This window comes from Onychostoma macrolepis, chromosome 09, assembly GCF_012432095.1.
Source record: "Onychostoma macrolepis isolate SWU-2019 chromosome 09, ASM1243209v1, whole genome shotgun sequence".
Lineage (NCBI taxonomy): Eukaryota > Metazoa > Chordata > Actinopteri > Cypriniformes > Cyprinidae > Onychostoma > Onychostoma macrolepis.
The window spans coordinates 21,954,293-21,980,230 of NC_081163.1; the positions used below are offsets into that span (position 1 = coordinate 21,954,293).

At 40.3% G+C, this 25,938-nt stretch overlaps 1 protein-coding gene across 1 annotated transcript in view; it reads left to right on the forward strand.

The window, feature by feature from the left end:
- si:dkey-11f4.7 (piezo-type mechanosensitive ion channel component 2) overlaps positions 1–25,938 on the forward strand; it is a 718,195-nt gene that overhangs the window by 407,124 nt on the left and 285,133 nt on the right. Inside the window, 1 exon segment of the mRNA XM_058786444.1 lies at positions 11,234–11,427. Within this exon segment, the coding sequence (XP_058642427.1) occupies positions 11,234–11,427 (194 nt within the window).

The following is a 25,938-nucleotide window of genomic DNA, read 5'->3' on the forward strand; positions in this document are numbered from 1 at the left end:
CTTTACCATTTTTGATTTTACCGCTTGGATCCACAGACCTCAAGCACCATTTAAACTTATTCAGTTTCTGGCTTTAATGCTCATCATTAACTACTCAATGTTGTGAGAAAATACTCAGACAAAACCTTCCAGTTTTAAAAGAACACATTCCAGTCAGATTCAAAAATCTCTCTCCTCTTCGCTTCGATTAGTTTTCTTCTATTTTCCACACATATTCCTATCATGAGCGCTGCAAACACGGATAGACTCGTCCCAAGTGCCATTCCACCAGTTTCCAGTTTGCGCTCACCAAATTCACTGGACCATTTTTAAACTAATGCACTCCAGTCAATTTCAGAGTTGTCACTCGTCTGCACTTCGATTAGTTTTCTTCTATTTTCCACACATGTTCCCATCTTAAGCACCGCAAACATGGATTTCAGCGCACAGAGAACCGTTTGCATTTGAACTCACAAGACTTGCTGCATGCTCTCTTTCACATCCTCCACATTCCTGCAGCACCATTGGGTTGCTTATTACTATTATCAACCCAAATTGGGTCAAATCAAGCCAGCTTCCTTACCCAACAGTCTTAACCGAACGTTTGGATTGAAACAATAACACAGCGTTTATTTATATATATATATATATATATATATATATTCAAGGCAGAACACCGTATAACACCAGCAACGGCTCTTTGACTTTGTTTGGATGCTCAAATTGAGTTACAGCGTTCTGCCTTTGTTTAACTGCGCGTCAAAATGAAGTTACGGTGCCAGCTTGGAGTTATACGGTTTTCTGCCTTTTTTTTACTGTCCATTAAAGTCTGACACATTTAAATTACGGTGTAGACAAACAAATTAGATCGCGATCTACCAAACAAAGCATACTCCATATAACAAAGCACTGTAAAGACTAGACACCTTGGCAGCAATACATAATCGTGAATACATAATTTTTTTTTTTCGTTTTTGTAATGCAGATTATTCACCAGGCTGTCACTTCTAGTTGGATGCGTGTGTACTTGAATGCCATGGCATGTAGCATGATCAATCATAAAATCAGTAGCCTAACAGTTCGCTATTAATCTACCTTTTCTTGTAACCCGATAAAATCAATCCATGGCTGAACGTCGTCGGAGATGTTTAATCCACAAGCATTTCTGAGCATGCCTGCTTGCTGGTGTTCACATAAATCCACAAGTCGATCTTTTAGGTTAGGCTATTTAATTCAAGTCAAAGCAATTATGCTGTCTAGCATTCTTTTTTTCTGTTACTGAGCATAGCAAATAAATTGGTTGCAAAACGGTATCCAATCAAATGTTTAACTTTTAGTCTGCTTGTTACGGTGAAAACATAATAAAAAAAATTATAATACAGTACATTACTATATGGAATAGCCTATATGAGATAGCCCATGATCACTAGATTTTATACATGTGTTACTATAACGATTTTGTAAATTGTGATCAGCAACCAAATATTGATCATGTGGAAGTTACTGTCTTTTGCCTTGGTGTGACTTCTCACTTTTTGCAGACAATGCAAAGGCAGAGTACATTAACTTCAAAATAGGGGTAAAAATTAATTTGAGCTTACAGATTTTTTAATGTAGATAATTTTCATTACTAAAACATCTAATTGCCAAATTTACAGTGTCCTACCTATAATTAATTTGGCTTGACAAGTAAAAAACTTTATAGTAATTTTTCTCAGTTTCACACTCTAGCGAGTTATGGTCTTTTGCCTTTGTAGGGCAGTGTATATATATATATATATATATATATATATATATTGTCATGTGTGTCTTGTTCCCCATGCCCATATTTGGTCCTTCCTGTTCCTGTCTTTATTAGTTCATTAGTCTCCGTCTGTGTTTGATTTCTCCTCACCTGTTTCAGTTCTCCTTGTTTGATTCCCCTGTATTCTTAAGCCTTGGTTTTCCCCATGTTTGATGTTCGGTATTGTTTGTCTTTCCCCCGTGCTCCATGTTTCCCTGTGTTTGTGCTTCATTAAAAGAAGGTTTGATTGGGCTCCTCGACTCCTGCGTTCTCCTTGCTCCAGCGCAGATGTGACATATATATATATATATATATATATATATATATATGTATATATATATATATGTATGTGTGTACTATTAAAAGGTACACAATGTATGTTTTTGGTAAATCACTTGAAAATTTAAGATTGTTGTTAAGCATAGTAGGTCATACATGGCTACTACGCAATACTAGTATAGGTACCCCTTAGTTTTAAAATACTTACAGTATAAACAATTTGTAATTTTCCAGGTTGTTTCCTATTTATTTCCCAAACTTCACATATTATTCCCTTAAGTTACGGTGTAAATTCTGTTTACTTACACTGTAAATTGTGGGCTGTAATCTAAAGCATTACTGACTATTTTAGTCTCAATGTTATATATAAGCTACTGTGCTCGTAAAGAACAAAAAAAAAAAAAAAAAAAAAATCCCATTTAGAAAATATAGCTGCAAGCAGCAATGACGGAGCCAAGCACTACAGAAGCAAGCAACAGACCAACTGCAGAAATTAGTAATTGAAGCCATTTTAGGATGTCTTTAGTCAAAAAGGCTGAAAAATCATATATAAGCCTATAGCAATATGATTTATTGGCTTATCACGTTTGACCGATAGGTGGTGCTGTTATCAAATTGATGTGGTGTGTTCTGTGTGAGGTGACAATGGCACACACAAAGTTTGGTGTCAATATGCCAAAGTATTGCAGAGATACATCCTCAAGTGTCATTTTGGCATCATAACTCCAATTCGTTGCTGTGGTATGCCAAGACGGTTTTGTCTATCGACACGAAATCCATAACGTTTGGTCAGCATGGTCTGAAGATGATATGATTCAAATTTGGTGAAAATCGGACAAACGGTTTAGGAGTTCGAAAAAGTAGGTTTTCAACATAAATCAAAATGGCGGACAGGAAGTTCGGCTTACTATGACATAATTGATATGTATGTTGTTGGCTTGACCTAAAGAATAATTTGAGACCAGTTTCATTACAATCGGCTAATGCAGTCAAAAGTTATTAGCATTTATGAAAATTTTATTATTAATGAATAATGAATGGTTTATTACTCCTGACCAATAGGTGGCGCCCTTACCAAACTGACGTAACGTGGTCAGTGTGGGGTGACAATGTCACATACAAAATTTGGTGCGAATATGTCAAAGTTTCGCTGAGATACAGCCTCAGATGCAGTGTAGCATCTTTCCAGCAAATTCGTTGATGCGCTAAACGAAAACCATTTAATATATCGACACAAAATCCATAAGTTTTGGTCAGCATGGTCTGAAGATGATCCGAGTCAAATTTGGTGAAAATCGGACTAACGGTCTAGGAGGAGTTCGAAAAAGTAGGTTTTCAACATGAATCAAAATGGCGAAAAGGAAGTTTAGCCAATTATTGCAAAATTGGTATCGATGTTCTCGGCATGACCCAAGGAATCTATCAACATCAGTTTGATTACAATAGGCTAATGTAAGCAAAAGTTATTAGCATTTTTAGAAATTTCATTATAACTTTTGACCAAAAGGTGGCGGTGTCCCCAAATTTTTAAGTTCCATCAGGGCATGGTGCCGAAGAACCACACTGAGTTTCGTAACAATACGTTAATGTGTTCGTAAACATAGCACTTTACGACAAAATTCAACATGGCTGACTCCCAAAATGGCTGATATGAGAAAATCGGATATGGTAGGACTCGGCATGATGCATCGAATCTAAAAAGACAAGTTTTGTGATTTTTAGCCTAACCATTCACAAGTTATAAGCAAAAATATGCATTTTTCGTATCTCCTGACGACTAGGTGGCACAGCGCCGAAACACTGCAGGTAGCCTCAGGTCATGCGTGTTATGACACAAACCATGTTTCGTCTCAATATGCCAAACCGTTGCGGAGATATAGCCTCAGATCCATTTTTGCATGCTTTTCGTGGAATTTATTCGTGCATTATTCGAGAACTGTTGGACTAATCGACTTGAATTCCATAACTTTTTGCCTGCATTGTCTGTAGATGATCTGAGCCAATTTTGGTGAAAATTGAATGAACCGTCTAGGACGAGTACGAAAAAGTAGGTTTTACAAACAATTAAAAATAGTAAAAAAAACTAAACCTTACGATTTTTTAATTTTGGACTTCATTCGACTCGGCATGAACCAAGGATTCAGAGAAAAAATTATTGTAATTTTGTGGCTTACGGTTCAAAAGTTATTAACATAAACATGAGTGCAAATTTGGACAGTTGGTGGCGCTAGAGAAATTGACTTAGACACTCCAAACTTGCTATGGCGAAAGCGCAGACTGTCCTTTATCAGTGTGCCAAATTTCACAACTTTCCCGCAAGCGGTTCTATGGGCTGCCATTGACTTTGCGGCAAAAGAAGAAGAAGAAGAACAAGAAATATAGCTGCAAGCAGCAATGGCGGGACCAAGCACATCAGTGGCAACATGAGGAGCTAAGCATAGCATGGAGCATCAGACCAACTTCAGCAATGAGTAATTTAAGGCATTATAAGATTATTGTAGTCCATATGTGCGAAAAATCATGTAAAACTACTAAAAATTGACTGAATGACTGTTCACTTGTGACCAACGGGTGGCACCATTATATAAGCGATGTGGTGTGTTCTGTGTGAGGTGACAATGGCACACACAAAGTTTGGTGTCAATAGGCCAAAGCATAGCAGAGATACAGTCTCAACTGTCATTTTGGGATCATGCCTCAAATTGGTTGCTGTGGTATGCGAAAACGGTTTTGTCTATCGACACAAAATCCATAACTTTTAGTCAGCATGGTCTGAAGATGATATGATTCAAATTTGGTGAAAATCGGACAAACAGTATAGGAGGAGTTCGAAAAAGTATGTTTTCAACATGAATCAAAATGGCGGACAGGAAGTTCGGCTTACTATGAAGTAATTTGTGTGTATGTTGTCGGCATGACCCAAGGAATAATTTGAGGCCAGTTTCATTACAATAGGCTAATGCAGTCAAAAGTTATTAGCATTTATGGAAATGTCATTATTAATGATTAATTAATGGTTTATTACTCTTGATCACTAGGTGGCGTCGTTACCAAACTGATGTGGCGTGGTCACTGTGAGGTGACAATGTCACATACAAAATTTGGTGCGAATATGTCAAAGTTTCGCTGACATACAGCCTCAGATGCAGTTTGGCATCTTTCCAGCAAATTTGTTGATGCGCAAAACAAAACCCGTGTAATATATTGACACAAAATCCATAACTTTTTGCCAGCATGGTCTGAAGATGATCCGAGTCAAATTTGATGGAAATTGGACTAACGGTCTAGGAGGAGTTAAAAAAAGTACGTTTTCAACATGAATCAAAATGGCGGACAGGAAGTTTAGCCAATTATTGCAAAATTGGTATCGATGTTCTCTGCATGTCCCAAGGAATCTATCAACATCAGTTTGATTTCAATAGGCTAATGTAAGCAAAAGTTATTAGCAATTTTTGAAATTTCATTCTAACTTTTGACCAAAAGGTGGCGGTGTCCCCAAACTTTTTGAGTACCGTCATGCTTGTTATAACACCCATAGACATCATATTAGATAGACGCCCTATCGACCGCTACTGCCTATTGGCGCTGACGAGCGGTGGGGCCGCCATCTTAAACCGGTCACCCGCTCCATTCACTGTAATGTGTTTGGCTGGTGCAATGAGCTGTCAGCGCATTTAATTAATCATACCTCACTTAAAACCGAACTGATTTTTTACGCGGGTTTTTTTCTGCAAAGGTCATATATGTAGCTATGATACAGGACACATGGTTCGGCATATTTTAATATTCATAGCAGGAATTAATATTCATTTAATATACTTAACAGTAATATAACATTCTGATATGAGATATAAAGTGACCAGACGTCCAAAATCTAAATATGTGATGTAGGATATAAGGTATTTTATAAATCACACACTATAAATATGATAATGAAGCAAAACCGATAGTTACAGTAAAGTAAGGTATTTTAATAAGTTTAAGAAACAATTTATTATGATTTGTCTCACGCACACAAACACACACTATCTCTCCCTCACATTCTCTCACACACACACTCTCTCTCACACACACACACTCTCTCTCACACACACACACACACACACACACACTCGCTTTCACACACACACACACACACACACACACACACACTCGCTTTCACTCACACACACACACTCGCTCACACACACACACACACACACACACTCGCTCTTACACACACACACACACACACACTCGCTCTCACACACACACACTCACACTCGCTCTCACACACACTCGCTCTTACACACACACACACACACACACACACACTCGCTCTCACACACACACACACACACACACACTCACACTCGCTCTCACACACACTCTCACACACACACACTCGCTTTCACACACACACACACACACTCGCTTTCACACACACACACACACACACACACACACACACACACTCGCTCTTACACACACACACACACACACACACACACACTCGCTCTCACACACACACACACTCACACTCGCTCTCACACACACTCGCTCTTACACACACACACACACACACACACACACACACACACACACACACACACACACACACTCACACTCGCTCTCACACACACACTCGCTTTCACACACACACACACACACACACACGCTTTCACATACACACACACACACACACTCGCTCTCACACACACACACTCGCTCTCACACACAAACACAAACACACTAAAACCCCTGAAAGAGGACTGTTTTGCAGAGCTTCTTTCTCGTGCTCCCTTTCTGTAGTTCAAGAGAGGCGAGTTTGGCAACATGGTGGAGCCTTATCTTTAAAAACACAGACACAACCAATGACAACAAGTCAGACTGATGGTTGTCGATGCCAAACTGGGTCTCCTCAATATGCTCCCCAAGAAGGAAAACATCCTCTGTTCCAATCTCCTCCCGCACAATGTGCGTGACTGTTGACACCTTAGGAGCTTGTATTGTTGAAGCTCGGCGGATCACCTTCTCTGCAGATTTTGGAGAGTCTAACGTACACAAAAACATTTCACAAAGGAGGTCAAGCTTATTTTCTTCCTTCACATTTCTTAGAACCTTTCTTCAACAAAACTCCTATTTTGAAATAAAGGAATTAAGCTACTGAAAAGTTACTTGATTCAGTAAATAGAGAGGCTAACAACAAAATACTAAGTTACTAGCTAAGCTACAAGTAGTGACTGCCCAACACTGATAATACAGTCTATGACACTTGTGTAAAATTCACTGGCCAATGTTAATATACCAATAATAATAAAAAAAAATCTACATAGAATTATTGTGTCGATTTTAATCTAAAACCCTATTCGGACGGGATTAACTTTACAAGGGTAGATGGAGTAATAATGTAATTTTACCACAGGACCTCTGTAATATTAATGGCCAATTCACACGGGATAAGATATCTCAATAAAACTAGCAGAAGTGGGAGGGGTAACTCGATTTGCGTATCATCGTCATGTGTGTATTACATTGCTTCCTGAAATCACGTGCACAAACACAAATGAAATTACCAATATATATTTATACTAACGTACATGGCTGTTGAATGCTTGTATCTGATAACCGAGACGTTCTTGTAATTATTACTTTACCCCACCTCTCCATGCCGGTGCAGTAAACATAGCCTAGCTAACGTTAGCTGACTACGATTCCAGTAGTAATGTCAAAGATCCTTGCTCCTTCTCATTTATCTGGTAGTATTCTATTCACAAAATACAACCAATAGTGCGGTAAATGTTGAAACTTACTTGTGAAAAGTAATCCCCTTGACCCTATTTGCGATGGTTCACCGATTAGAACAAGAAAATGCTCCACAGTGCTCTGGCATCTTAACTGCTGCTACGCAACGAAACTAGGAGTACGACCGGTTCAAGATGGCGGCCGTATTTCTCGGCGCCCAGCGGCCAATAGGGTATCTAGTCTCTATATGATATCTATGATAACACCCACCAAGTTTCGTCTCAATATGCCAAACTGTTGCGGAGATATAGCCTCAGATCCAATCTAAAGATACCAGTTTTGTGGTTTTTGGCCAAATCATTGGGAGATAACTGTTGCGGAGATATAGCCTCAGATCCATTTTTGCGTGGTTTACGGCAAATTCGTTAGCATGTTTTTCGAAAACGCTTGGACGAATCGACTTGAATTCCATAACTTTTTGCCTCCATGGTCTGTAGATGATCTGAGCCAAATTTGGTGAGAATCGGACTAATCGTCTAGGACAAGTTTGACAAAGTAGGTTTTACGAACAATTGAATATAGCGAAAAAACTAAACCTTACGATTTTTGAATTTTGGACTTCATTCGACTCGGCTTGAGCCAAAGAATACGAGGAAAAGGGAATTTTCATTTTGTGGCTTACGGTTCAAAAGTTATTAGCATTTCAAAAGTGAAAATTTGGACAAGTGGTGGCGCTAGAGAGTTTGAGTTAGAGACTCCAAATTTGCTGTGGTTACTATTGAGACTGTCCTCTATCAGTGTGCCAAATTATACAACTTTCCCGCAATCGGTTCTATGGGCTGCCATTGACTTTGCGGCGGAAGAAGAAGAAGAAGAAGAATATAGCTGCAAGCAGCAATCACGGGGCCAAGCACTACAGAAGCAAACAACAAACCAACTGCAGAAATGAGTAATTGAAGCCATTTTACGATATTTTTTGTCAAATCGGCTAATGCAGTCAAAAGTTATTAGCATGTTTGGAAATTTCGTTATTAATGATTAATTAATGGTTTATTACTCTTGACCAATAGGTGGCAACGTTACCAAACTTATGTAGCGTGGTCAGTGTGAGGTCACAATGTCACGTACAAAATTTGGTGCGAATATGTCAAAGTTTCGCTGAGATACAGCCTCAGATGCAGTGTAGCATCTTTCCAGCCAATTCGTTGATGCGCCAAACGAAAACCATGAAATATATCGACACAAAATCCATAACTTTTTGCCAGCATGGTCTGAAGATGATCCGAGTCAAATTTCGTGAAAATCGGACTTACGGTCTAGGAGGAGTTCGAAAAAGTAGGTTTTCAACATGAATCAAAATGGCGGACAGGAAGTTTAGCCAATTATTGCAAAATTGGTATCGATGATCTCGGCATGACCCAAGGAATCTATCAACATCAGTTTGATTACAATAGGCTAATGTAAGCAAAAGTTATTAGCATTTTTAGAAATTTCATTATAACTTTTGACCAAAAGGTAGCGCTGTCCCCAAACCTTTAAAGTACCATCAGGGCATTGGGCCGAAGAACCACACCGACTTTTGTAACGATAAGTTAATGCGTTCGTAAAATATAGCATTTTACGACAAAATTCAACATGGCCGACGGCCAAAATGGCTGACATGGGAAAATGTTATATGGTTGGACTCGGCATGATGCACCGAATCTAAAGCGACCAGTTTTGTGATTTTTAGCCTAACCGTTCACAAGTTATAAGCAAAAATATGCATTTTTCATATCTCCTGACCACTAGGGGGCACAGCGCCGAAACACTGCAGGTCGTCTCAGGTCATGCTTGTTATAACACCCACCAAGTTTCGTCTCAATATGCCAAACTGTTGCGGAGATATAGCCTCAGATCCATTTTTGCGTGGTTTACGGCAAATTCGTTAGCATGTTTTTCGAAAACGCTTGGACGAATCGACTTGAATTCCATAACTATTTGCCTCCATGGTCTGTAGATGATCTGAGCCAAATTTGGTGAGAATCGGACTAATCGTCTAGGACGAGTTCGACAAAGTAGGTTTTACGAACAATTGAATATAGCGAAAAAACTAAACCTTACGATTTTTGAATTTTGGACTTCATTCGACTCTGCTTGAGCCAAAGAATACGAGGAAAAGGGAATTTTCATTTTGTGGCTTACGGTTCAAAAGTTATTAGCATTTCAAAAGTGAAACTTTGGACAAGTGGTGGCGCCAGAGAGTTTGAGTTAGAGACTCCAAATTTGCTTTGGTTACTATTGACACTGTCCTCTATCAGTGTGCCAAATTATACAACTTTCCCGTAATCGGTTCTATGGGCTACCATTGACTTTGCGACGGAAGAAGAAGAAGAAGAAGAAGAAGAAGAAGAAGAAGAAGAAGAAGAAGAAGAAGAAGAAGAAGAAATCCAACGGTTTCAATAGGTGCCTCTGCACCTTCGGTGCTTGGCCCCTAATAACCCTAACAAACACAATAGGTGCCTACGCACCTTCGGTGCTTGGCCCCTAATAAATCCAACGGTTTCAATAGGTGCCTCCGCACCTTCGGTGCTTGGCCCCTAATAATAATAAAGCCAACGGTTTCAATAGGTGCCTCCGCACCTTCGGTGCTTGGCCCCTAATAACCCTAACAAACACAATAGCTGCCTACGCACCTTCGGTGCTTGGCCCCTAATAACGCTAACAAACACAATAGGTGCCTCCGCACCTTCGGTGCTTGGCCCCTAAATACACGCTTTTAAATTTACAGTATACCACCAATATGGATCAACAATTATAATGTTATCATTCTGCATGTACAATCTGAGAGATTTCCTTTCCAGTCAAAAGCTCTCTCAAATCTGAACCATCCTACTCCCAACTTAATACAATGACATTAGCTGCATCTGAAATAAATCACTTGCTCACACATTTACTATTTTCTAAATATGATTTTATGTGGGGTCAATTAATTCTGATTTGTGGTTAGACAGCCTCTGCATTAAAAAACAAACAAACAAAACAAAACAAAAAAAAAAACAGCAAGAGATCATGTCTGTGCCAAGCCCCCAAAAAATTATTTATTTATTTATTTATTTTTTAACTACACATCATTAACCATTGCTAAAACCATCTTTTAGAATTATTTTGTATAACCGTGGTTTTCACAAACTGTCATCTAAACAAAACTCTAATTTAAAAAAAAGGGATCAGTATGTCCCACCCTGATTTATTTTAATTGTAAATATGGCAAAGCATAAAAAAAGTAATCAAGTCACTTCACAGGGACTTTAAACTGTTCATGTATGTGAGGGCTGTTTGATCCTTCACCATTTCTTTAATATAAAATGGAAGTTGAAGTGAAGTGAAGTTACTGGATTGAAGTGAGTGGTTCCAACCTTCAGCTAGACTTTATGGCTTATCAATTATTTTCTAAAATATTTTTTTGTAAAACTTTTGTTTTGTCAGGGCAGGGATGTCTCTCATGACAGTATTCATCAATTCTACAAACACTGGCTCTCCAGACAAGATACAGAGGCATCACTGGACACAGCCAAAGAGGATCTCCAAGAAATAACAACCTCACATCCAGCCATGAGCAGCTACCAATGTGGCTATGTCAAACTCAACAGTGTCCACTCATGGGGCAGCAGTCTTTCCAGGTATGCCAAGAACATTATTCATATACGGTATTAGTTTTTTTTTTAAAGCACTTACAGGATCTGATGAACACAGAATGGATATACAGCGATAGAACTATGTGGAAACACACAGTTGGTACTATCCTGAGGTGTAAACAAACGGAAAGAGTGAAGGAATAAATAAACACTATACTATATTTCAGTTTAACCATGTTTGATGTATATTACATTTTGATATTTTTATGGAGATTTTGATCTCATGTTACTAAACAATATTCATCCCTAAATTATAAATCATTTATGTATATATAAAATAAAAAAAATTTACAGACATTGTTTTTTTTTTTTATATATATATATATTTTTTTTATTTATGTAATATTTTAGTACTTTACATCCATTGAATGGTGGCAGATTTGTGCCACCCAGTAGAGTAATACAATTATGTGTAATGCAATGGAGTAGCCAAAAGATGACTGCATAATCCTATATAGCAGAGACGCCTCATAGTCACATTGCATAGAGACACAAAACCTCTCTCAAGGATGTTTTCTTTCACTGTTGCTTGCGGGTGGAATGACCTACCTAACTCCATCCGGACAGCTGAATCCTGAAACAACTGAAAACTCATCTCTTCCGTGAGCATCTAACTGCCTCATCTTAAAATAAAATAAAATAAATCTATTTCTTTCACTTTTGCTATGCTCTTATTTCCCTTAATATCTTCTTGTCCAAGCTTTTATGCTTTTGAACGATGACTGAAAAGTTATTGCCATCTTATGATGAATCTCTTGTTTTCCTCAACTGTAAGTCGCTTTGGATAAAAATGTTTGACAAATGAAAAAATGTAAATGTAAGAAGTAGTCGGGAACCTATGGCTCTCGAGCCACACCTGGCCAGGTCTCTCAACCTTTACCAAGAAATGACTGGTAACACTTTAGAATAATTGTCCATTGTTAACTGTAACGCCAAGCCAGCAGAGGGAGCCCTCACCCGAGTACTGACTGCATACTGCTCCCTCTACTGACACTTCCTGTTTAGTGGCTTTACAAGCCAGATACTGAGCACATGGCAGGTTGTGAAGTATTGCCAGTTTACCTGCTTTACTGAGCATTTCCATAGTTATATTCTGCCTGACTTATTGTGTATTACTCTGCCTGATTATTTTGACTACTGATTTCCTGGATTTGCACCTTTGCCTGATTGGACTGTTACTCTGGTTTTGACCCTTTGCCTGTCTTCACATTTCTGTCTTCTGCTATCCTTTTAAATAAACTTCTGCAAATGGATTCTAGTTCTGCCTCAGCGCCATCCTTACAGAATACTTCGCCTACGATGAATCCAGCGGAAGTTTCCAATCTGCAAACGGCGTTCGCTTACCAAAGTGAACTGTTAAAGGGCTACCAGGAACAACTCGCTAATCTTCAGTCAGTCAATGAACACCTGACGCACTACATCCGATCACTTCCCCCACCATCGCCAAAGACGGTAAGCTTTGCTCTTCCTGATAAGTTTAATGGATCTGCTGAGCATTGCAGAGGCTTTCTTTGTCAAGTGGGAATTTATCTAAATCACCAAGGGGAGAAGTTTGCGTCTGAAATGGATAAATGTGCTTTTCTAATGACCTGGCTGACTGGAAAAGCGATTGATTGGGCAGCTGCAGTTTGGGACACCGACCCATTTTTGAGAACCACCGTTGATTAGTTCATCCAACAACTTAGGGAGGTTTTTGAATATCCAGCTGGAGGCGAGAGTGTAACAACACAGATTCTGCATACAATGCAAGGTACCCGCACTGCTGCTGATTATGCTGTTGAATTCCATACTCTTGCTGCTCAAAGTGGATTTAATGATGTATCTCTCAAAGCTATTTGACAACAAGGCCTCACCTATGAACTCCAGACCGAACTAGCTTGCAAGAGGGAGGGTCTTTCGTTCTCAGACTTTGTAACACTCACCACAAAGATTGATAACCTGATGAGACAAGCACCGAAACGAAGGATCAACATAGGAGCTCGATATGAATCATTGATTTCGACCCCAAGTATTCAGCCCATTGAATCCACTCCCAGTAACGAACCCATGCAACTTGGTAAAACTTAAATTACCTGAAGAAGAAAGAATCCGACGTCGACAACTTCAGTTATGCTTCTGCTCCGGATGTCCACACAAGCGCCAAACTACACAAACGTGATTATTGGCCATTACTTTCTTCCTACTAATAAGTCTCTTCTACTTCCTGTTTCCCTCAAGACTGATATTGCTTCTCTTGAAATTACAGCGATGATCGACTCTGGTGCAGCCCTCAACCTGATCAGTAGCAGCCTCATCAAGAAACATAATCTTCCTATTCAACCTTGCACTCCTCCTATACAAATCAAAACCATTGACAACACCCACATTGGAGAAGGCATCGCTCAAAGAACCAGAACTCTCACTATGACCGTCGGCCTCTTCCATCAAGAATCCATAACCCTGTACGTGGTCAACTCATCACATCATGAAGTGATTCTCGGACATCCCTGGCTCTCTACGCATGACCCTGACATCTCCTGGCATTGTGGTGAGCTTCGTCGCTGGTCATCTTTCTGCTTCCATCACTGTTTGACTGCTCCACCCCAACCATGTCTCACAACCAGTATTGAAAGCCCCGAAAGACAGTAGACATCACCTCTTGTTATAAAGATCTGTCAGAGGTGTTCAGCAAATCCAGAGCCACACAACTGCGGCCCCACCGTCCGTGGGACTGCACGATCAATCTGCTTCCCAACGCCATGCCACCTAAGAGCAAAGTCTACCCTCTGTCAAGAACAGAGAGTCAGACCATGAAGGAATACATTGAGGAGGCTTTGAGTTCAGGTTCCATCCGTTCATCCACATCACCAGCTGCAGCAAGCTTCTTCTTTGTGGAAAAGAAGGACGGTGGACTAAGGCCTTGCATCGACTACAGAGGACTGAACAATGTAACGCTAAAGTTCCGCTACCCACTTCCCTTATTTCCCTCTGCCCTGGAACAACTATGTGAGGCCACGATTTACACCAAGCTTGACTTAAGAAGCGCATATAATCTGATCAGGATCAAGGAAGAAGATGAATGGAAAACTGCCTTCCTCACCACTAGGAGGCACTATGAATATCAGGTCATGCCCTATGGACTTGCTAACTCACCAACCGTGTTTCAGTCCTTCATCAATGAGATCTTCCGAGACCTGCTCAGCAAGTATGTAGTAGCTTACATCAATGACATCTTGATATACTCCAAGACTGAGAGGGTACACATCACCCATGTGAGAACTGTCCTCAAACGACTCCTTGAATACCAGCTATACGTCAAGGCAGAAAAATGTGAGTTTCACGTCAAACAAACTATTTTCTTGGGATACCACATCAGCCACGAATGAGTAAAGATGGACGAGACCAAAGTCAAGGCAGCCACAACCCAACACGATCAAGGAATTCCAACAATTCCTTGGTTTTGCAAACTTCTATCGATGCTTAATTCAAAATTATAGCCTGGTCTCAGCTCCTCTAACCACCCTTCTAAAAAATAACCCCAAGAGGTTACAATGGACAGCAGGTTCCACAAAAGCCTTCACGTCACTGAAGGAGAGATTCACGACTGCACCCATCTTGAAACACCCTGATCCCAACTTGCCCTTCGTGGTAGAAGTCGATGCCGCGGACTGTGGAATTGGAACGGCCTAATCTCAACGCCACGGTCAACCAGGCAAATAATTCCCCTGTGCATTCTTTTCAAGGAAGCTAACAGCAGCAGAGCGGAATTATGCTGTGGGCAATAAGGAACTTCTTTCCATGAAAGCCGCCATGGAAGAGTGGAGACATTGGCTTGAGGGTGCTATTCATCCATTTCAAGTTATCACTGACCATAAGAATCTCGAGTACATTAAGAACGCCAAACGGCTCAACCCACGTCAAGATCGATGGGCCCTGTTCTTCAATCGACTTCAGTTCACAGTCACTTATCGGCCAGGCAGCAAGAACAGTAAGGCAGATGCACTTTCCAGACGGTATGACCCATATGCCGAGAGCTCATCTCCAGAACCTATCCTTCCCTCCTGCGTGGTCATAGCTCCTGTAACCTGGGATATTATGGAAGATCTACAAAGAGCCCAACAGAATGAACCAACTCCAAATAACTACCCCCCCCTCAAACAAACAGTACGTCCCTCACGACATGCGGCCACGTATCATGCAATGGGTCCACACTTCTATCAGCCCAGGTCATCCTGGGATCTCTCGTACCCTCCGCCTCGTCCAAAACTCCTTCTGGTGGCCATCCATGACCAAAGATATCACCACTTACGTCAAAGCTTGTCAAGTCTGTGCACAATCCAAGACACCTAAGGAATTACCATCTGGTCTCCTCCATCCACTTCCCATACCACAACGTCCCTGGTCTCACCTCTCCATTGACTTTGTAACAGACCTACCCCCCTCCGATGGCTTCACTACTATACTGGTTATCATCAACCGATTTTCAAAGTCCTGCCGGCTAATCCCCCTAAAGGGTCTACCTAAAGCTATGGAAACAGCTCTAGCTTTGTTTAACCATGTCTTCCGAGTTTATGGCCTACTAGAGGATATAGTCAGCGACCGAGGCACCCAATTCACATCCCAGGTGTGGAGAGCATTCTGCAAACACCTTGATATCAATGTGAACCTCACGTCAGGGTACCACCCACAATCCAACGGTCAGGTGGAACGCCTCGACCAGGAAAATGGCAAGTACCTATGCACCTACTGCAGCCGCAAACAACACCGATGGTCAGAATTCCTGCCCTGGGCGGAATATGCCCAAAACTCCCTAACTCACTCATCTACAGGTCTAACCCCCTTTCAGTGCGTCCTGGGGTTTCAACCCCCCTTGGTCCCGTGGTCTGGTGAACCTTCTTTGGTCCCTGCTGTGGACGAGTGGATATAGCGTAGTGAGATGGTGTGGGACAGAACCCACGTCCGGGGGCTGTAACGCCAAGCCAGCAGAGGGAGCCCTCACCCGAGTACTGACTGCATACTGCTTCCTCTACTGACACTTCCTGTTTGGAGGCTTTATAAGCCAGATACTGAGCACATGGCAGGTTGCGAAGTATTGCCAGTTTACCTGCCTTACTGAGCGTTTTCCATAGTTATATTCTGCCTGACTTATTGTGTATTACTCTGCCTGATTATTTCGTCTACTGATTTCCTGGATTTGCCCCTTTGCTCTGTTTGCCTGATTGGACTTACTCTGGTTTTGACCCTTTGCCTGTCTTCACGTTTCTCTCTGCTGCTATCTTTTTTAAATAAACTTCTGCAAATGGATTCTAGTTCTGCCTCAGCGCCATCCTTACATTAACAAGTATGCAGGAAATAATAGGTAGTACTATATTAACACTGACCTACTAACTGATATGGAAGGTAGATTAACTAAGCAGTAAATAATAGCAAATTTAGGACAAATGTAGTTCCTTATTGAGTATTGAATAATTACTGAATAAAAATATCCTCATTGAGAACTACTTGCTAACTATGACCAATTAATAAGAGCCACCACACAGACATGTCAAGGAATTTGGCTACAGTTGTCGTATTCCTCTTCTTAAGCCATTCCTGAACCAGGCGTCTTAGCTGGGCTAAGGAGAAGAACTGGACTGTTGCCCAGTGGTCCAAAGTCCTCTTTTCAGATGAGAGCAAGTTTTGTATTTCATTTGGGAAGCAAGGTCCTAGAGTCTGGAGGAAGGGTGGAGAAGCTCATAGCCCAAGTTGCTTGAAGTCCAGTGTTAAGCTTCCACAGTCTGTGATGATTTGGGGTGCAATGTCATCTGCTGGTGTTGGTCCATTGTGTTTTTTGAAAACCAAAGTCACTGCACCCGTTTACCAAGAAATTTTGGAGCACTTCATGCTTCCTTCTGCTGACCCGCCTTTTAACCCTCTAAGCGCCAAAGTCGCAAAATTGCGACAAGACGTCATGCTTCATTAAACAGACTGTAGTTCCTAATATAGTGTAATATCGCATTTGTATTCCCTACCACTAGATGGCAGACATGTAGTACTTTGATTCTAGACCAAAATTGTTTGAGGAAATAGCAGAGCAAGTGAGCTATCGTGTCATTGATGCGGAAGCAGTTCAGTTCATAGAGTCTGAGTAAATTGTGAGATTTTTGAAAGAAAATCACCAAATTTCTAATAAAAAGTTGTACTGTGAGGCTGTGTTGTAAATGTTATTTGCCTATTCTGACTCTGAAGGGGAATATTTGCCTTTTGGAAATGACAATCGGCCGTCTAATGATCGCGCATCTCCCGGTACATCTTTGCTGCGCAATGGTGCCGCCGTAAAAGGCGAGAGTGTTCACGAAGCACCATCAAGTGATCATTTCGAACCTTTGCCCAACGGGGATGGGTGTGGCAGGGGTGGACGTGGTCTTAGTGTCCATAGGAGAGGCATCGCGTTGCTGATGATCAGCCAGATTGCGTCTTTTTTTCTGATCGCGGATGGATAAAAAGACAAAACAAAAAACATGCAAATAAGTTCAAACATCCATTCAATATATATTATTTCCTGAATATTATGAAATTCAAGAGGGCCGACCCCTGATGACATCATAATATGCAAATTAGATTAGTATATTTACACCCCACATAAACTTTAGGTCATGCCCAACATTTTTCTAATTTACAGTAGATCTCTATCTTTAAGCTTTTTCAAGCCACAAGCTTTTGAAATCTTGATGTCAAAATCCAGCATTTTTACCAAAAAACCCTGGCGCCTTTATAAAGGGTTAAAGATGCTGATTTCATTCTCCAGCAGGATTTGGCATCTGCCCACACTGCCAAAAGCACCAAAAGTTGGTTAAATGACCATGGTGTTGGTCTGCTTGACTGGCTAGCAAACTCACCAGACCTGAACCCCATAGAGAATCTATGGGGTATTGTCAAGAGGAAAATGAGAAACAAGAGACCAAAAAATGCAGATGAGCTGAAAGCCACTGCCAACGAAATCTGGGCTTCCATACCACCTCAGCAGTGCCACAAACTGATCACCTCCATGCCACGCCGAATTGAGGCAGTAATTAAAGCAAAAGGAGCCCCTACCAAGTATTGAGTACATATACAGTAAATGAACATACTTTCCAGAAGGCCAACAATTCACTAAACATGTTTTTTTATTGGTCTTATGAAGTATTCTAATTTGTTGAGAGAGTGAATTGGTGGGTTTTTGTTAAATGTGAGCCAAAATCATCACAACTAAAAGAACCAAAGACTTAAACTACTTCAGTCTGTGTGCATTGAATTTATTTAATACACGAGTTTCACAATTTGAGTTGAATTACTGAAATAAATGAACTTTTCCACGACATTCTAATTTATTGAGATGCACCTGTATATTATTTGGAAACATGCCTGAGTAAACGAATAAAGTTATCATTAAAAAAGTAAAAATAAAAAATAAAATAAATAATAACAAACATAAGGAAAACAAAGAAAACATAAATTCCTAAGAGCATTTTTCTGAAGATTTTATTGTTTCCTTTATTTTCCTTATGCTTGTGTCACTTACTTTTAAAGGTGCAATAAGTGATATTTGAAAAACTGAGAGAGATTTTACTCCTATACACTGGGAATGAAAAAAAAAATCAGTCAGCAGATGCAGAGACATATAGATTGAGTGAATTCCCCATCTTCCCACCCCCGGAATATTGCATATCCTTACATAACTGTCATGACTTCAGTCTGATCGAGAGGATGTTCTTCTCTTGTCTGTGTACGTGCTTGTTGTCGGGAGCACATGGGCTTTGCTTTGACAGTTCGCCATGTGCTTGTTGTCTGCGTGGTTCCCCTCCCCATTGTTATCATATTAACCCTCTGGGGTTTGAGGTCATTTTGGGGCCCTTGAGATGTTTTAACATGCCCTGATATTTGTGCTTATTTCAGCTACTTAAAACATACTATTGACCAACATGTAATTTTTTTGTATTCAGCACAAACTGTGCTACAATAATATGTGACCAAGATGGATGTACATGTTAGCATTTTTTAGAAAAAAAATATTATGCGTGGTTAGTAAGTTTTGGGGGGGAAATGTAGCTTAAATAAGGCTTTAATAAGACTTCTGAGTAATCAGTCTTGTAGGCTAGAATATTTTCTTCAAAATTATGTGAAAATCATTTTGCTTACTCATTCACAGAAAACAATATATTGATTTAAATTTTTCAAGACATGTTTTGTGATCGAAAGACTATATGCGAGGGAGTGGCAATGTCCTTGAATATTAAGTGAGTCTCACCTGAGAGACAAAGGGCCCTCCCCTAATGGCCCCTGATGGCCCATCAGTGTGACTGTGACTTTGAGGCAGGTAAGAGAGAATGTGAGGATATTGAAAAAAAGGGTTTTTTAAATTATTTGTATTTTATTTACAACACAGTATAATCAAAACATACATAATGAAGGTCAAAGACACATTATTGTGCACACTGATCTAACCACAGAGATGTGAACAGACTTTGAGTCATTCCTGCAACAGATTCTGTTCAACAAGTGAAACAAGTAAATCATACCTGATATTTACGTGTGTTATTTAAGTGTTTCTACTTCTTTCCATGGATTCAAGAAGAAAAAAAAACATAATCAGTAGAAAAGGAGCTTGTTTTAACATAGAATATCAGTGTAGTTGAACATCTAATGTTGGTACAGCGCTCACAGAGGAAAACAGTTTGAAGAGACATCAGGATACATCTGTGGTGCAGCTATCTGATTCAATAAAATACAAACAACCAAAAAAAACATTTGTGAGCATGTTAATATCAGGAACATCTGTATATATATATATATATATATATATATATATATATATATAGGTTTTGTAGCCATAGAGTCACACATGCTTTGTACTATCATAAAAAAAAAAAAAATCTTATGTCTGAGAAACTAATTATTATTGTTTAGCACGTTATTAAAATCTATTTCTGAACAGAGTATTAATAATAAACGTACTAAACATACTTAGACTCGTAGCATTCATCATGTTACAGTGTACACTCATATTACTTTTATTGTTATATACAGAGCATGAAAACATCATCGTGCCGTAAGAAATTTAAATACAATGAATTGCCTATCATATTCAAAATGTTTTACACAATAAAAGGATGTACTTTGTACTATAAAAAAGGATATTTTATATCTGAGAAACTAATTATTTTTGTTTAGCACGCTATTAAAATCTATTTGTGAACAGAGTATTAATAATAAACATGGTCTAAATATTCTTAGATGCGTAGCATTCATCATGTTGTCGTTTGGGAAAAACCCAACTAGTAAATCTGTTCAAGTTTATGTCACAATAAAACGTTAACTAATGCAAAAAAGAAACATTACTTACTCATAGACGGGAAAGACTGAACATCGTGTTGGTTTCATACGGATTACTTCATCACAGAATGTTTGTTTTCGATAAGACTTACTTCATTTAAAAGTAGACACTTCAAGCTTTCTATAGATATAACTTCAATGTCTCTGTGTTGAGTATTTGCTGAGTTACAGTTCATTCAGTGATTCAGTGATGCGTTTCTAAAAGCAGTTCGCGGAGATGGAGAAGACAGAGACCGCACCCTGTTTGTTCTCTTATTTTTCCAAAAGCACAAAAGTTGTGTTGTTATTGTGAGTGTACACAAATAAAAGTAGACACTTAACACTTAACATTGATGTATAACACGTATTTGTGTGACCAAAATCAACAGAGTATTTTTAGTGTCTTTTGCACTGATCCCTAAAAAAAAAACGAGTTGGTATCGCCGGCGATACAGCCGACCCCAGAGAGTTAAGTTCCTCTTGTGTGTAGTCTTGTGTAAGATCGTTTTTGAATGTTCACGCTACGCTTCGCTTGTGACCTACTTTCGGTTTTGCCATGTTATGTCATGTTGTGTTTCTGAGGCTCCAATTGTAGTTTATCTGCTGCTGTTTGATTCCTTTTCTTGCTCCCTCTCTGCCTCTCGTTCCTCCAGATCTCTGATCTTCAGTTCCTGCCCTGGAGTTACCTGAGCCACGTATTACGACTTCACTACTCCTGCCCCTCTCAGCGTGCTCAATGGGGAACTCTCCGCTCTGACATTGCATCAGCACTGACGCTGGGACTGGACTCTGTGCACTGTTCGCTCTACACTCTGATGTTGCGTTAGCAGTGACGTTGGGACTCTATGTCCTGTTCTCTCCGTGCTTTACCCTCTCTGCCTTGAGGTGTGTCTGAGGCTCGTTTGGACTGTGCCACTCTTCCTGTCTTCATCTTCTATCCCAGATTACAGCTCCCAGTCTTCTGCTCCAGCCGTGTTTTGTGTTTTTTGAGACTTTAAACATTTGAGTTGAACCTGCAACTGAATCTGTGTTTTTCCCTGACAGAACGGTCTGACCAGAAATGGATTCAGCAGGAGCAGACCAAGTCAGAACCACTGTGAAACAACAGGGCATTCTCCTGGGCCAGCATTCCAGCCAGTTAACAGCCACTTCAAGGGAAGTTGACCTCCTGACAGCCCAGAAAGCCAAACTCAATGCCTGAGCACAAAAACTCCTACAGGAGGCCCTGGCCAGCCTCTCTTGCCTGTTCTCCACCTCAGGCTGAACCAGAACCCCACACTAGCAGTCCTCTGCCCTAGGATGGAGATCCTAATTTGTGATGGGCCTTCCAGTGCTCCTTGGTCTTCGCACTCCAGCCTCGCCGTTATGTCATGGAGGAGTCTCAGGCCACCCTCCTGAAAGGAAGGGCCCGTGATTGGGCAACTACTGTGCGGGATGCTCGTGCCCCATTCTGTGTCACATTTGAGGATTGCTGAGCCAAAATTATTAAACTGTTTGACCGATCTGCTCGGGGTGACAATGTAGCCTCCCAGCTGGTGCAGTTGAATTAGGGCAGTCGCTCAGTCACAGACTATTTCATCAAGTGTAGAACATTGGCGGCCGCCTGCTACTGGAATGAAGCTTCCTTGCATGCTAGATTTTGGGAGGGGCTGGATGATGGATGAGATTGTTACTCACAAACTGCCTCGTGATTTTGACTCCCTTGTGGAACTGGCACTGCATGTGGAGGGGCGTCTTCAGTGTCACCATCAGCGGTGGACTGCTCGACCCTCCTGGACATTGGATGAGGGGGGCTTTCAGTTCTGCTCTTACCTCCTCACTTTGTGTAGCTGACTCTGAAGCCATACAGGTGAGACATCTTCATCTCACAGCTAAGGAGAAGCAGGATCAACTGGCTCAAGGTCTCTGCCTGTGTTGCGGGAATCCTGGACGCCAAGCCATCCAGTGCCCTTTAAAAGCTGGGGCCCATCAGTAAGCCAGGGGATCCTGGTGGGCGCCTCTCCGTGTCTCAAGTCCCCCAAAGTCTCATACCCTGCTCCCTGTTTCTGTTCAGTACAAAGACACCATTCACTCCTGTACTGCTCTTGTTGATTACGGAGCTGAGGGTATTTTCTTGGACACTCCTGTTGCGGTTCAGTGGGGCATTACTGCCATACCTCTTCCTTCTCTCATCTCTGTCCGTTCTCTCAATGGCCTTCTCCTCTCCTTCGTCACCCACTCTACTCCTTCATTAGGTCTAGAGGTCTCTGGCAATCACCATAAGGTAATTGAGCTGTACTTCCTTGGATGGTGCAGCACAACCCTCACGTGGATTGGTCAGGGAATTCTGTTATCTTGGTGTCAGTCCTGTCTTGCTTTGTGTTTAGGTTCTGCTTTGTCTCCTGCCTCTTTGTCTTCTATGTTTCTGGTAGAGACAGCATATCTCTCCGGAGTACCACAATCTTTGCCAGGTTTTCAGTAAGTTCCAGGCCACATCCTTACCTCCTCACCGGCCGAATGACTGTGCCATCGATTTCCTCCCAGGCACTTCTCCACCTAAAGGGCGTCTGTACTCCCTGTCTGGTCCTAAAAGAGAGGCCATGGACAAGTATATTAAAGAATCCTTAAATGCCGGCCTCATCCGTCTTGGAAGACACTGCAGGAAATTATGACCTAGGTAACAGGGAGCTGCGGAAAGTCAGGCTGGCTCTAGGGAAGTGGCGCCGCCCTTCTTAGTCTGGACGGATCACAAGAACATGGAGTATATCCATTCGGCCAAGAGTTTGAATGCTCATAACGACATGTCACGTTAATATTTCTGTTGAGTTGCTTGTTACCCCCTTGTTCCATGTAGTAGGTAAATACAACATTTGCGGGCTGTAAATTAATCCTCTGGGGTCGACAAACCTAAATTATATAACACTTATATAATTATATATACATGTTTTGAGGCAGATTTTCCTGATAAGGCCAAAATGAGCTTGAATTACTCTGCCATTTTTGATCATACAGATAAGAGCAATACACCATTCGAATCTGTAAGGGGTCTCCTTTTATTTGTATACACTCATAATAACAACTAAACTTTGTGCTTTTGAAGAATAAAGAAAACAAACAGGGTGCGTTCTCAGTCTTCACTCTCTCCGCGAACTGCTTTTTGAAACGTCACTAAAATGAACTGTAACTCAGCAAATACTTCACACAGAGACATGAGAAATATATCTATAGAAAGCTTGACATGGCTACTGTTAAATTAAGTAAGTCTTACAGAAAACAAATATTCTGTGATAAAGTAATCTGTATGAAACCAACGGCCGGTCCAGTTTTTCCGTCTGGTCTAATTATCTCTAATTAGGTCACGCCCACGAGCTGCTCGCACTATTGTTATTACAAATCTCCATGTGAGACACGCGGCATGTAAACGCCCACACCACCGTAAACAAAGCAGCAACGCGTTCATCTCAGATACTTTTCAGTTTTGGAAGAACACGCTGTGAGGAATAAGCCTTGTATTTACCTCAGAAACGTGCTGAGAGGAAAAAGCCTTGTATTTACCCACAGAAGATGCGCTGAGGAAAAAGCTTTGTTTACCTCACAAACAGAACGCGAGCGCAGTTGGAGCCGACGGAGGAGAAGATATTTTATACAGAGTAAGTAATGTTTCTTATTGGCATTCGATAATGTGTTGTTGTGACAAAGTTCAACACATTTACTAGGTTAACTTTTCCCAAACTATAACTTCAGAATAAAATGTGTGAAATTGAGTGCAACATTTTGAAATATGATAGGCAACCTTTCATTGCATTTAAATGCTGCACGACGTGAGGATAGTTATATGTTCTATAAACAATTATATAAAAGTAATGTCTAAGAAAGTTTAGACCAATCTTTACTGTGAAGTAGCCTACTCTGTTTGCAAATACCTGCTCAAACATGTTTATAATAAGCTTAACAATAATGATTTAGTTTCTCAGTTATAAAATGTTGTTTTTGTATTGTATGATAATACATGCAAAGCATGTGTGCATCTATGTTATAAATTCACGTGGGCAATATTGGTGATTGCTAATGTAATAATATAGTTGCTCCTGATAAGAATATCAACATGCTCACTAATTTATTTATTAATTTTAGTGGGGTGGGGGGTGGGGGGGTGCTTTATTTATTTTGAATAGTAACAATATGTAGGCCTATATATTATAATAAATATAATGTACAGTTTTTGCTGTACTTTGGATCAAATAAATGCAGGCTTGGTGAGCTGAAGACACTTCTTAAAAAAAACAAAAAAACATTACAAATCTTACTGTTTAAATAATTTGACTGGTAGTGTATGTATGGTCACCTATGTTTGCTTTGTCATTGTCCGTTCATTGTGTTGCTCACGTCTGTTTTGTGTTTTCTCATACAGTTTCTGCTGTCTCCTGTTTTCCTGGGTTCCAGTTTCCTGCCACTCTTTTGGATATTGCACCCACGATGTCTTGACTCTTTTGTTGTTTATTTGTTTGTTTGTTCCTAATAAACTGTTTAACTGCACTCCCAAGTGAATCTCAAGTTATTTTATGTGATAGTTATATGTATACACATTTCTTTTTTCCTCACATTCTTTCTTGTAGCAATTCCCTGTCACATACCTGACTCAATGGCTCATTATGGAGCTCATTATGCGGGGCCTTTGTCTTCTCAGGTGTGAGTCACAGCATTATCCAAGATAGTTCACGCCCTCTCGCATAGAGCCTTTCCATTCAAAAAGTGACTTAGAAAATTTAAATCAATATATTGTTGAGTGAGTTAGATTATTTTCAGATCATTTTGAAGCAAATATTCTAGGCTACAAGATCCAGTTTTCAAAAGTCTTGTGAACAAATGTTCTGCATGTGTTTTATGGCTTTATTTCATTTACTTTAAAATTGTAGTTTTTTTTCTAACCATGCATAAACGTTGTTTTCTCAAAAACATAATCATGTACGTACATGCTGCTCACATATTATTGTAGCTCAGTTTGTGCTGAATACAGTGTTTTTAGACTTTAGCCATTAAAATGTTTATAAGCAACTGAAAAAAGCACAAATGTCAGGGCATGTCTAAACTTCTCCTGGGCTCCTGGACCCTCAGACCCCCGAGGGTTAAGTCTTGTCCAGCCGTGTTTTAGTAATTATCAGTAATTGTCATGTGTATTTAGTTCCTGCCTGTTTAGTTAGTTTTCGT